General features: G+C 38.8%; 1 protein-coding gene across 1 annotated transcript in view; it reads right to left on the bottom strand.

Moving 5' to 3' along the window:
- LOC139753526 (probable glutamate receptor) overlaps positions 1 to 14,233 on the bottom strand; it is an 88,709-nt gene that overhangs the window by 36,052 nt on the left and 38,424 nt on the right. The window contains exons 5-8 of the mRNA XM_071670173.1: positions 9,680 to 9,897; positions 7,178 to 7,355; positions 6,851 to 6,950; positions 4,244 to 4,373 (exon numbers count right to left, since the gene is read on the bottom strand). Of these exons, the coding sequence (XP_071526274.1) occupies positions 4,244 to 4,373; positions 6,851 to 6,950; positions 7,178 to 7,355; positions 9,680 to 9,897 (626 nt within the window). The remainder of the gene's footprint in view (positions 1 to 4,243; positions 4,374 to 6,850; positions 6,951 to 7,177; positions 7,356 to 9,679; positions 9,898 to 14,233) is intronic.

Below are 14,233 nucleotides of genomic sequence, written 5' to 3'. Positions count from 1 at the left end.
ACTGTGCTGTTGACTGGTTGTTAAGGACATTTAATGTATGTATGACTCATGGTGAGGTGCTTAAGGATTGGTGAGTGCTCAAATTACAGAGGTATAAGTTTGTTGAGTATTCCTGGGAAATCATATGGGAGGGTATTGATTGATAGGGTGGAGGCATTTACAGAGCATCAGATTGGGGAAGAGCAGTGTGGTTTCAGAAGTGGTAGAGGATGTGTGGATCAGGTTTTTACTTTGAAGAATGTATGTGAGAAATACTTAGAAAAGCAAATGGATTTGTATCTGTAGCATTTATGGATCTGGAGAAGGCATATGTTAGAATTAATAGAGATGCTCTGTGGAAAATATTAAGAATATATGGTGTGGGAGGCAAGTTGATAGAAGCAGTGAAATTTTTTATCGAGGATGTAAGGCATGTGTACGAGTAGGAAGAGAGGAAAGTAATTAGTTCTCAGTGAATGTCGGTTTGCGGCAGGGGTGCGTGATGTCTTCAAGGCTGTTTAATTTGTTTATGGATGGGGTTGTCAGCGAGGTGATGCAAGAGTTTTGGAGAGAGGGGCAAGTACGAATCCTGTTGTGGATGAGAAAGCTTGGGAAGTGAGTCAGTTGCTGTTCGCTGATGATACAGCGGTGGTTGCTGATTCGGGTGAGAAACTGCAGTAGGTGGGGACTGAGTTTGGTAAAGTGTGTGAAAGAAGAAAGCTGAGAGTAAATGTGAATAAGAGTAAGGTTATTAGGTACAGTAGAGTTGAGGGACAAGTCAATTGGGAGGTAAATTTGAATGGAGAAAAACTGGAGGAAGTGAAGTGTTTTAGATATCTGGGAGTGGATTTGGCAGCGGATGGAATCATGGAAGCGGAGGTGAGACATAGGGTAGGGGAGGGAGCGAACGTTCTGGGAGCGTTGAAAAATGTGTGGGAGGCGATAACGTTCTCGCGGAAATCAAAAATGTATATGTTTGAAGGAATAGTGGTTTCGACAATGCTATATGGTTGCGAGGCATGGGCTACAGATAGAGTTGTGTGGAGTTGGGTTGATATGCTGGAAATGAGATGGTTGAGGACAATATGTGCTGTGAGGTGGTTTGATCGAGTAAGTAATGAAAGGGTAAGAGATATGTGTGGTAATAGAAAAAATGTTGTTGAGAGAGCAGAAGAGGGTGTATTAAATTGGTTTGGTCACATGGAGTTAATGAGTGAGGAAAGATTTACAAAGAGGATATATGTGTTAGAGGTGGAGGGACAAAAAATTGGAGATGGAAAGATGGAGTGAAAAAGATTTTGAGTGATTGAGTCCTGAACATGCAGGAGGGTGAAAGGCGTTCAAGGAATCGAGTGAATTGGAACGATGTGGTATATCAGGGTCGACAAGTTGTCAATGGATTGAACCAGGGCATGTGAAGCGTCTTGGGTAAACCATGGAAAGATTTGTGGGTCCAGGATGAGGAAAGGGAGCTGTGGGTTCGTGCATTACACATGACAACTAGAGAATGAGTGTGAACGAATGTATCCTTTGTTGTCTTTTCATAGTGGTACCTCGCGAGCGTGCGGGGGTAGGGGGGTGTCATTTCATGTGTGGCGGAGTGGTGACTGGATGAATAAGAGCAGACAGTATTAATTGCGTACATATATATATATATATATATATATATATATATATATATATATATATATATATATATATATATATATATATATATATACATATTCATTTATTTTATCTATTTTGCTTTGTCGCTGTCTCCCGCGTTAGCGAGATAGCGCAAACGACGGAATGGCCCGACCCACCCACATACACATGTATATACATGCACGTCCACACACGCAAAATACATACCTATACGTCTCAACGTATACATGTACATACACACAGACATATACATATAAACACATATACATAACTCATACTCTCTGCCTTCATTCATTTCCATCGCCTCCTCACCACACATGAAATAACAACCCCCTCCGCCCTCATGTGTGCGAGGTAGCGCTAGGAAAAGACAACAAAGGCCACATTCGTTCAGACTCAGTCTCTAGCTATCATGCAATAATGCACCGAAACTACAGCTCCCTTTCCATATCCAGGCCCCACAGAACTTTCCATGGTTTACCCCAGACGCTTCACATGCCCTGGTTTAATCCATTGACAGCACATCGGCCCTGGTATACCACATCTTTCCAATTCACTCTATTCCTTGCACGCCTTTCACCCTACTGCATGTGCAGGCCCCGATCACTGAAAATCTTTTTCACTCCATCTTTCCACCTCCAATTTGGTCTCCCACTTCTCGTTCCCTCCACCTCTGACACATATATCCTCTTGGTCAATCTGTCCTCACTCATTCTCTCCATGTAACCAAACCATTTCAAAACACCCTTTATCCCGGGGGATAGGGGAGAAAGAATACTTTCCACGTATTCCCTGCGTGTCGTAGAAGGCGACTAAAAGGGAAGGGAGCGGGGGGCTGGAAATCCTCCCCTATCATTTTTTTTTGATTTTCCAAAAGAAGGAACAGAGAAGGGGGCCAGGTGAGGATATTCCCTCAAAGGCCCAGTCCTCTGTTCTTAACGCTACCGCGCTGATGCTGGAAATGGCGAATAGTATGAAAGAAAAGAAAGAAAAGAGTACATGATTTCCATACTTGTGATCTGTTATAATTTGGTTTTGCTTGTGCTTGTGTATGTGCGTGTGTGTGTGTGTGTGTGTGTGTGTGTGTGTGTGTGTGTGTGTGCGTATGTGTTTGCTTATGAAGGTTATACAGAGGAATACAAAGAAATAGAAACAGCAACAGACCACTGGGTTCTTTCGAGGCTGTTTGTTGTAGTGAAGTATATCAGAGGCTCACGGATAAATGTGGTGAACGTTAGAAGGGATACCGTTAATTCAAAGCGAATAACCTGCAAATTGTTTTTGTGACTGAGGAAAAACAAATATTGTAGGTCGAGGTCTTGAAGCATACCTCCTATCTAGTTTATCTTTAAACATATCCATAGTACTGCTTTTAACCACTCTAAGTGGCAAATCGTTTACTTGTTTTTAGAATTCTGTTGAAAAAAAAGAAATACTTCGCCTCACTCGAGGTAAAACGTTTGCCTAAGTGTCTGTAACCATCACAACGAGTAAGATGAGACGAATTGAATCTTAAGTAACTTGGTAGATCAAGATAATCAAAGCTTTTCACAATTTTGAACACTTGTATTAGATCACGTTTCAGCTATCTCCTAAGTTAAGTAGATTCAATTGCTTAATCTACTCTCGTAGGAACTGTTTTTCAGTCCGGGTAGCTTGTCGCTGTACTCTCTCCTTTCTGTCTATATCTTTCTTAAGGTAGGGTGGCCAAAACTGAGCACAGTATTCAGGATGTGGACAAACCAATGAATTGGAGAGAGTATGGATGAATTTTCTGGGTTTAAATTCGAAGACACTCCCATTAAATCCAAGAATTTTGTTCGTTCTGATTTTTCCTCATTTGTCTTTTGCAGGTCAACAGAATTCACACTGTAGCTTGCCTTCTGGATTTTATTGTCGATATGTAAAACTATGCACTCATCAATATCAAAATTCATTTGTCACTTTAGAGCTCAGCCCATTAATTTGTCTACGTCAGTTTGATGCCGTAATAGTTCAAATCTATTTGTAAATTCAAATCCCAGCTTTGTATCATCAGTGAATTTCGATATCTTGTAATGTAGTCCATTATCAACAGTAACTTTTGATACGAAACCTAATCGAATGATTTTTGAAAATCGAGATTGATAACATCAACTGCTTTACTTTTGTCATACATTTGATCATATCATGAAAGAAATGAAGTAGATTTGTTAGATATGAGCAATTTTGTCAAAAACCATGATGAGAATCGTTTCTTAAGTGGTAGTATTTCCAACAGTTCACTATTCTATCTCCATTGATGGTTTTCATGAGTTTTCCAGCTACAGACGTCAAGTTAATAGGACGAGAATTACCGAGTAGTGAATTATTACTTTTTATTTGGGCTTCGATGTTACGTTGGAAAACTTACATTCATCCACAACTTTACACGCAGCAACATTATCTGTGCTTGGCTCGTTTTGTGTTTTGCGCTTTCCTTTTTGTGTGGCGATAGTTCCATACATTAGGACATCTAAAGATTCATTCACACATTTTGATATGGTAAAGAACAGTTGGGTGCATAAGATATACTTTTCAAAGTAAATCATGATAAGATAATGAAAGAAATAGGATAACTGATTCATAAGGTAGTTACCCAGAGGTTGTTGATTGCCAGAGGTTGCCTGAGGGTGAGCGTTGAGGGAGAAAGTTTGCAGTGAGATGAGAAAGGAATGTTGTTCCGGAGCCAGTATTCGTATAGTCCCGCCTCCACAAGGCTGCGAATCCTGCAGGAACAAATTCTATTACCTCCAGAATTATGAATTTGGGTAAATGGTCATATCAAAATAGAGTCACTTGATTATATACATATATTCACACACACACACACACACACACACACACACACACACACACACATATATATATATATATATATATATATATATATATATATATATATATATATATATATATATATATATATATATATATGTATATATATATGTATATATATATATTTTTTTTTTTGACGCTGTCTCCCGCGTTTGCGAGGTAGCGCAGGAAACAGACGAAAGAAATGGCCCAACCCACCCCCATACACATGCCTTGATTCAATCCACTGACAGCACGTCAACCCCGGTATACCACATCGCTCCAATTCACTCTATTCTTTGCCCTCCTTTCACCCTGCTGCATGTTCAGGCCCCGATCACACAAAATCTTTTTCACTCCATCTTTCCACCTCCAATTTGGTCTCCCTCTTCTCCTCGCCACCCCGCCAAACATGAAATAACAACCCCGTCCCCCCGCATATGCTCGAGGTAGCACTAGGAAAAGACAACGAAGGCCACATTCGTTCACACTCAGTCTCTAGCTGTCATGAATAATGCACTGAAACCACAGTTCCCTTTCTACATCCAGGTTCCACAAAACTTTCCATGGTTTACCCCAGACGCTTCACACGCCCTGGTTTAATCCATTGACAGCAGGTCGATCCCGGTATACCACATCTTTCCATTTCACTCTATGCCTTGCACGCGTTTCACCCTCCTGCATGTTCAGGCCCCGATCATTCAGAATCTTTTTCACTCCATCTTTGCCACCTCGAATTTGGTCTCCGACTTCTCGTTCCCTCCAGCTCTGACATATATATCCTCTTGGTCAATCTTTCCTCACTTATCCTCTCCATGTGACCGAACCATTTCAAAACACCCTCTTCTGCTGTCTCAACCACACTCTTTTTATTACCACACATCTCTCTTACCCTGTTATTACTTACTCGATCAAACCACCTCACACCACATATTGTCCTCAGACATCTCATTTCCAGTGCATCCACCCTCCTCCGCACAACTCTATCTATACCCTACGCCTCGCAACCATATAACATTGTTGGAACTACTATTCCTTCAAACATACCGATTTTTCATTTCCGGGATAATGTTCTAGACTTCCACACATTCTTCAACGATCCCAGAACTTTCGCCCCCTCCCCCACCCAATGATTCACTTCCGCTTCCCTGGTTCCATCCGCTGCCAAATCAACTCCCAGATATTTAAAACACTTCGCTTCCTCCAGTTTTTCTCCATTCAAACTTACCTCCCAGTACACTTGTCCTCAAGCCTTTTCACGAGTTCATGGGAGTTGTGGAGGGGCAGAAGAAGGTGACCATATTTGTCATTAGACCAGTTAGTCAGGGACTTAAACACTCGCTATAGAATCTAATCTATAACCATAACACCTAATGACAGTACTCTTAACAACTGGCTAAAGTGTTATTGAACTCTGTGAAGAAAAAGTTGGATCCATACATGGAAATGGGAGATGTTCAAGTAGTGGCTTTTTGTCTTAGGTTCAAACTGGAGTGGCATCCATTACAGGAGCAGAAGGACCAAGTGTTGGTATATGTCAAGGAAATGCTTGAAGAATTGGAGGTAGTTTAGGAGGGTCAACATCAACAATGGGTAACGAAAGTAAAAAGGATGATCTCGCTGAAAAATCATTACCTGAATCAAAAAGACCGAGACTTTTCTCCATATCAAAATGTTCAACAAAATCCCAAAATGAATGGGGATCAGAGGGAAGCACAGTGTCAGTGAGTCTTTTGTTGAAGCAATATGAGTAGAGGAAGGAATTCTGTCATGTTCAAGTGATCCAATGCTATACTGGAAAGAAGTGTCCCAAGCTTGGCAGCCACTGAAGAATCTTGGAAGAGAGTTGATTGTTTGTACTGCTAACAGAGCTCAGCTTGGTGTCACTTCTTTCCGTTCAATGTTATGATAAAGTGCAATAGCGAATTGTTAAAAAAAGAAAAAAAAAAAAATCAGATTTTTAGCTACCATCTGCAACTTTTATCAACATCAAGTAATCTGCATTTTTGTCTTCAAAATAGTCTGTGACACTTGTTTGTAGATAAAGGATTACCTTACAATGTAGAATTAGTTTATTTTCACCAAAATGATTTTTTTTTCCAAGTTTGGGAAATTATAGATATAATTGTGTTTATAATGGATTTTCTTTTTGGTAACTGTAATTATAATGTAATTGCGATTCCAAATATATTGGTAATTATAATCATGATTTAGAAAAATAGAAAGTATTTATAATTGTAAAAGTAATTCAATTTTCAAAGCGTAATTTCTCGAACCCTGGACCTCATCAATGTTTCCCGTCATGTATGCTAGGATGCTCAGAACTGTATGCACAACACGTAGCTTCATAGTATCGGCATAGTACTCTGCAAATTCCTCCAAGTCTCACCTGTAGCTGATGGCAGGTACAATCGGGTTCCCCTTCTGGCCGATCATACAGTGGTGGGTTGTGAAGAATTTCTGGCGAGACTTGTAGAAGTCACATCGTCCTGTAAACACAAGAAACTATATTTTACATGAAGCTGATCACAGTTATTTCTAGGACAACCTCCAGTGGATGCTTTCAAAAAGCTCTACATCCAGTATGTTAGAAACGAGATTTCTACATCTCAAAAGAAAAATGTGTCAACATTCCAAAGACTTCAATATAATTAATTTAGGCTCCTCTTCAAGGGCTAGATAATCTCAGCGAAAAGATATCATTATGCATCAATACTTGTGTCGGCAAAACTTTGGCCGATGAAGTCGTCTGCTGAGAGAGCGGTGTCAATGATGGCATGGCCTCCTTCGCTCATTAGTTTCTCTGTTGTTGTGTAATGTATGGATACCATATACTTCATACGGTTCTTATGCTGCAGGTCGTTCACCTCTTTCATTTCTCCTATTTTGATTTTCTGCAAAGATAGATATTTGTACGTTATCATATAACAAAGAGGATGTCCAGCATGGTAAAGCCGCAACAGTGATAGAAAGTTAAGCGAAATTATGAGGGAGAACGAAATGAAACGTGGCAGAGCATAGGGGAAAGGCCTTTTAATTAACAGCGGGAGCAGTGACGGTGGTGAGAAGAAAAAAATAACTGTAAGGAAATAGGAATCTTAAACTTATTACTATACCAAAGATTTCTTTTTCCCCCGTTTTTATTCATACTGAAACCTTCTGTATCCATGTGACAGAAGGACGTGGCTATAAGAGAGATAAAGAATACCCCATCCCTGGTGGTTGAAGCTAAAAGACAGACTCGTTTCAATCACTTCCTTGCAACACAAATTAAGAACTATCAACCAAAAACTACCTTCAATTTACCTCCCTTACAGAAACATAATATAAGGTTAACACAAATATTGCTAGTTATCAGACGTCATATATTCAATCAAGCTGTAGACAATCATTGAGCACTTGAAATACCACTCTAAGATGGCACATAAGAAGACTGCGTGTTGAATATTGAGCTATTTTACGAGGCGAACAATAGTATACAGTCTTCCTCACCCATAGAACCAATCCCTTCTCCCATATTTTTTCACGTTAAGTCTTCCAAATATTCTCCGTACATCTTCATGTTCAAATGAAATGTACCTCCAAACTAGCCCCGATCTTTGGGTCTATTTTGTCTCTGCCTAAATACCCTTGGAGGTATGCCTTGATGCAACCTAACAAAAAATGCAGGTCGTTCGAACCCCTCTAACTATGCTCTGATGTTTTCACTTTTGCTGTCTTCAATGTTTTGGAAACATTCCTTAAGTTTTTCCCACTTTCTTAAACATATAGACCAGTTTCCTTCTTTCACATCAACAATACGACCTTTGTGCGATTCAGCTCTAGCTCTTCTCTTATAAAGATTAGAGCAAATCTTATCTCGTTGTCCTTGTCATCTCGAAACAATATGATAAGGTTTGGCACAAGTGTTTCCTTTCTAGATATACTTTCTTTGGATTTTCTGCGTCTCTCTCTGTAATGCACAACTTTCTCTCTAATTGGTCCATTGCAGTAGTCGTTGATAGAGCGACCTCTCCCTCTCGTCTTACCAAGACTGGTATTGCATTCCTCGGGTTTTTGCCCTGTCTTCTACCCTCTTCCTTATCGCCATTCATGACGATTTTTTTTTATCTCAACCTTTAACCCTTTTCATTATTTCACTTATGATTCCGGTCTATAGACATCCCCTCCTCATTTTGATTTAGTTTCTTTATCTCACTTTTGAGCATAACTAATCACTTCGATAGGCCCTTTGCAGCATTTTAGAGTGGGAATGTACTTAACTTCACCTTATACTTTCTACTAAATCTCGCTCACTTCACACTGTTAAAGTAAATCCTTACATTCATTCCTGCGGAAACAGCTTTTTGGATATAACTATATATTCCTCTCTGTCCTGAGCATCCAACTTAATACAGAGCTTAAAATCTGCTTTTCCAAGACTTTCAATGCTGTATAGGTGCTGTAGTTAGTACTCTTGTGAATAGCCGTTGCATACCTACGGAGGATTTATTCACATATCTGGGGTGGTTCTTCCTCTGCATCTCTTGTAGCCAGGGTTCAATCAAAAGCTTTTTTTCCACATTAGTTCTCCAAGCATCACCTCTTTCAATCATCTATTTCCATGCGTTGTGATGATACTGCCCTCTTCCTGTTCAGCAGGTATTGTTACGTCTACTGCCCCCGTGGCCTGTATCCACAACTCCCCTCCACTAAGGACGCACGGCAAACACCTGACCGCTGCGCAACCTGGATTTTGTGTACTCCTGTTCTCCTTTCGTCTTTCCCATTAACTTCACCTACTCCTCCTCTAAAAACCAAATCTTCAAACGCCTACAGAGTTTGTATGGGTCACTCTTAATTCCTCATACAGACCAGTTCTCCAGCGTATTAGAGAAGCGATTTTGATGAAATCATAGTTCTATTATATTTCATAGGTATAAAGCAAACTATCATTTTGGTCTTGTCTGAAGCTTATCGTTTTCTTTTATGTGTGTTCTTTTATTCCATCCTTCATCAAACCTTCACTTACAAATATAGGAAAACATACCGTCAGCTGTGTAAACAATGAAAAGGGAAATTAAGTTACTCTCTTATGAAATTACTTTCTGCTTAGAATATAACATTACCTTGGTAATGCTTATATGATATATTCACTTACGGTACACTTACTGTTACAACTTAACTTCCACTTTATATCAATCAGAAAAATACAGAAGCTGAAAAAATGTTTAGTTACGGAAATAATGTCTGCAAAAACTGCGTTGGACAGCAATATGAGGGTGAGACTGGAGTCGTCCAAAAGGTGCCTGATGGTCTGGATGGGTTGTGGGATGTGGCGCACCGCCAGCAGGGAGACCAGGTTCCCGGTGTAGCTCCACGTGACCATCATGGCCACCAGCAGCCACCCGCCCACCACCAGCCTCTCCCTCACACTCAATAACTTCATCGTCATGTCTGTAAAATTCCAATTTACGTAATGCTTGTCGTTCGGTCATTTGAATGTACATGATATAAACTGCTGATGGCAGAGATGAGAAAGAACTTTAAGCTTACAGTGAATTTGTATTCATAATCTTGATAAGAATGAATGAAGATATAATAATTCCACTAAGTATGACACTCGAATTCATCCCAACTGATATCTTTCTTCCGTAATCTAGATTAACAATTAATCTTTACCCTCATTTGATCATAGCAGTCTTTTGTAGTATTTCATACGTTGCTGTATGACTATGATGTCTGCATTATGTGTTTACTACTGGCAAGCATAGTAGCGTCGCCATCCTCATTCATATTCATACCATTTTCTCTGAGTCTGAGGTGTGTGTGTGTGTGTGTGTGTGTGTGTGTGTGTGTGTTTGGTGTGTGTGTGGTGTGTGTGTGTGTGTGTGTGTGTGTGTGTGTGTGGTGTGTGTGTGTGTGTGTGTGTGTGTGTGTGTGTGTGTGTGTGTGTGTGGTGTGTGTGTGTGTGTGTGTGTGTGTGTGGTGTGTGTGTGTGTGTGTGTGTGGTGTGTGTGGTGTGTGTGTGTGTGTGTGTGTGTGTGTGTGTGTGTGTGTGTGTGTGTGTGTGTGTGTGTGTGTGTGTGTGTGTGTGTGTGTGTGTGTGTGTGTGTGTGTGTGTGTGTGTGTGTGTGTGTGTGTGTGTGTTTTCTGTGTTAATCGCTTATTTGTTGTGCAGGAAGACGGAGCTTTACACTCTTGAACATTTCTTACTATAAAATGACTTCATAAGTTTCTTTATGCTGTATACATTATTCATGCATTGATTGTTTTTTTTCATTCATCTTCCACTTTTATACCATAAAGGTAATTCCGATCTCTCTTACTAGTCTGCATATTTGCTCTATCCTTACGTCTCTCAAAGAACTGTTCGCTGTCTCCGTCATCAACTTGTTTCAAAACTTAGAGGTTGTGATTAAGGTCTTCCTCATCAGCATATTTAAGACCTCTAGCTTTTTTTTCTGCAATTCATCTTTCTTAATTATGGTAACATATCTTTTTAGTGTCCTCTGGAGTTTCTCTGTTAGCTCTTTGTGCTCCTTTAGGGGCGGTGAGCAAACATGAAAACTATATTAGTTTTGGCCTCATGCTCTATGTGAACATCTTTTGCATTCTTTAATTCATGAACCTGAAAGCAATACTAATATTTCGAGCAGACAGTAGGTCTCCGTAACCATTCTCCTAAAGGTAGGACTCTATCACACACATTCCTGTAGCTTATTCAAGCTCCTTAATTGTGGCCCATCGTCATCAATATGCATTTACTCGCGTTGAACTCCATCTTCCACAAATTAGTCCAAATTTGGAATCTGTGTAGGTCCCTTTGTCAGTGAAAGAAATCCTTCACAGTTTTCACTCTCCTCATGACCTTTGGATCACATACAAACAAATCCAGGCAAATGACTCCCGTAGATCAAGAAGACTACTGGTGTCAGAGCATAATCCTGTGATACTCCGCTCGTGACCTCCACACATGTTGATATAGCGTCTCTGACATGCGTCCCTTGTTCTGTCCGGTGATCCAGCTTCTTGATCAGCCTTCCGTGAGGTAAGTCTCTATAGCTTCTTGGCAGTCTAGACACAAACAATCCATCCAACCTTCCCTTTGGTCCACCTTACTGCTCAGAGTAGTCTAACAGGTCCGTTACATTTGACCTCCTTCCCTGAGCAGAATGCCGTGTCCTACTTGGGTAAATTTTCCTCTGTAAAAAGTCGTTCATTTCTTTCTGATTTCACCGGCCAGTAACTATTTCTCATCACACATGGCTTGTAATGTTATTGATGTGATTTTGTACGCTAAATTTTGAGAATACAATCCTTTTTCTTCTATCACGTCTACTTTTCAAAAGAAAGTTTGTAATGCAGAAAGATAAAGCTGAACTTTCAGTATCTTATCTAAAACAAAAATGTCTGCTCAAGAAGGACGTTCGCATAACTTATCTCAGGAAAAAGAATCAGACTTTTACTTTTCATTTTTCCGTGGATGGGCCACTCGGTGTTTGCAAGAACATTGACGCATGATTCCACTTATCATCCCAAGAAAATGGCCCCTCTCAATGACGCTTGTCCATTGTAAGGCCATTGCACATGAGTGCTATGAGAACATGCAGGCACTCAAAGATGCCATATGATACAAAAATCACAGATGAAAAATATGTGGGACTTGAAAATCATGGGCAAACTGACTGATGGGTCAGGATTCACAAAATACTGCTGTTTATTATGCCTCTGGGAGAGTCCATCAACTTCCAGGCATTTGATGAAGTTGGATTAGCCTCACCGAAGATCATATGAGCCAAGAATTTCGAGTATCCAGGATAAGCCTCTGGTTGATCTACAAAATGTTCTTCTTCCCCCGCTCCACATAAGCTTGGTCTCATGAAGCAATTTGTCAAAACAATAGTCAAGAGAAACTTGGAAGGATTCGAGAATGTGTTGGAAAAATTTCCGAAGATCACGGAGGCCAAGTTGAAAGAAGGCATCTTCGTCGGTCCTCAAATATAGGAACTCCTGAAAGACCACAGTTTCAGTACACATCTTGATGACTTGGAGCTGGAGGTCTGAAACTCTTTCGGGTGGCTATGTGGAAATATCTTGGAAAACATGAGATCGGATTTTGAAGGCGGCGTGAAAAAAACTTCTAGAATCCTATGCTGCTATGGGATGTAGGATATAGCTCAAGGTGCATTTCTTCCAGTCACAACTGAACGTTCTTGCAGAGAACCTTGGAGAAGTGTCTGACGAACAGGACATCAAGACATCAGCGCTGCCTCGCACACATGAGGGGGGAGGGGGTTGTTATTCCATGTGTTCCGAGGTGGCGATGGAATGAATAAAGGCAGACAGTATGAATTATGTACATGTGTATATATGTATATGTCTGATTGTGTATATATATGTGTACATTGAGATGTATAGGTATGTATATTTGCGTGTGTGGACGTGTATGTATATACATGTGTATGTGGGTAGGGTTGGGCCATTCTTTTGTCTGTTTCCTTGCGCTACCTCGCTAACGCGGGAGACAGCGACAAATCAAAATAAATATATATATATATATATATATATATATATATATATATATATATATATATATATATATATATATATATATATATATATTTTCTTTTCTTTCAAACTATTCGCCATTTCCCGCGTTAGCGAGGTAGCGTTAAGAACAGAGGACTGGGCCTTGAAGGGAATATCCTCACCTGGCCCCCTTCTCTGTTCCTTGTTTTGGAAAATTAAAAAAAAAAACGAGAGGGGAAGATATCCAGCCCCCCGCTCCCATATATATATATATATATATATATATATATATATATATATATATATATATATATATATATATATATATATATATATATATATATATATATATATATATATATATATATATATATATATATATATATATTATCCCTGGGGATAGGGGAGAAAGAATACTTCCCACGTATTCCCTGCGTGTCGTAGAAGGCGACTAAAAGGGGAGGGAGCGGGGGGCTGGAAATCCTCCCCTCTCATTATTTTTTTTTAATTTTCCAAAAGAAGGAACAGAGAAGGGGGCTAGGTGAGGATATTCCCTCAAAGTCCCAGTTCTCTGTTATTAACGCTACCTCGCTAACGCGGGCAATGGCGAATAGTTTGAAAGAAAAAAAAGATATATATATATATATATATATATATATATATATAGATATATATATATATATATATATATATATATATATATATATATATATATATATATATATATATATATATATACACATACATATATATACACATACATATATATATATATATATATATATATATATATATATATATATATATATATATATATATATATATATATATATATATACATATATATATATATATATATATATATATATATGTATATATATATATATATATATATATATATATATATATATATATATATATATATATATATATATATATATATATATATATATATATATATATATATATATATATATATATATATATATATATATATATATATATACATATATATATATATATATATATATATATATATATATATATATGTATATATATATATATATATATATATATATATATATTTTTTTTTTTTTTTTTTTTTTATACTTTGTCGCTGTCTCCCGCGTTTGCGAGGTAGCGCAAGGAAACAGACGAAAGAAATGGCCCAACCCCCCCCATACACATGTACATACACACGTCCACACACGCAATATACATACCTACACAGCTTTCCATGGTTTACCCCAGACGCTTCACA

Source organism: Panulirus ornatus, chromosome 14, assembly GCF_036320965.1.
Source record: "Panulirus ornatus isolate Po-2019 chromosome 14, ASM3632096v1, whole genome shotgun sequence".
Taxonomy (NCBI): domain Eukaryota; kingdom Metazoa; phylum Arthropoda; class Malacostraca; order Decapoda; family Palinuridae; genus Panulirus; species Panulirus ornatus.
The sequence above is the reverse complement of the archived record's forward strand: the minus strand, read 5'-3'. Positions and strand labels throughout refer to the sequence as shown.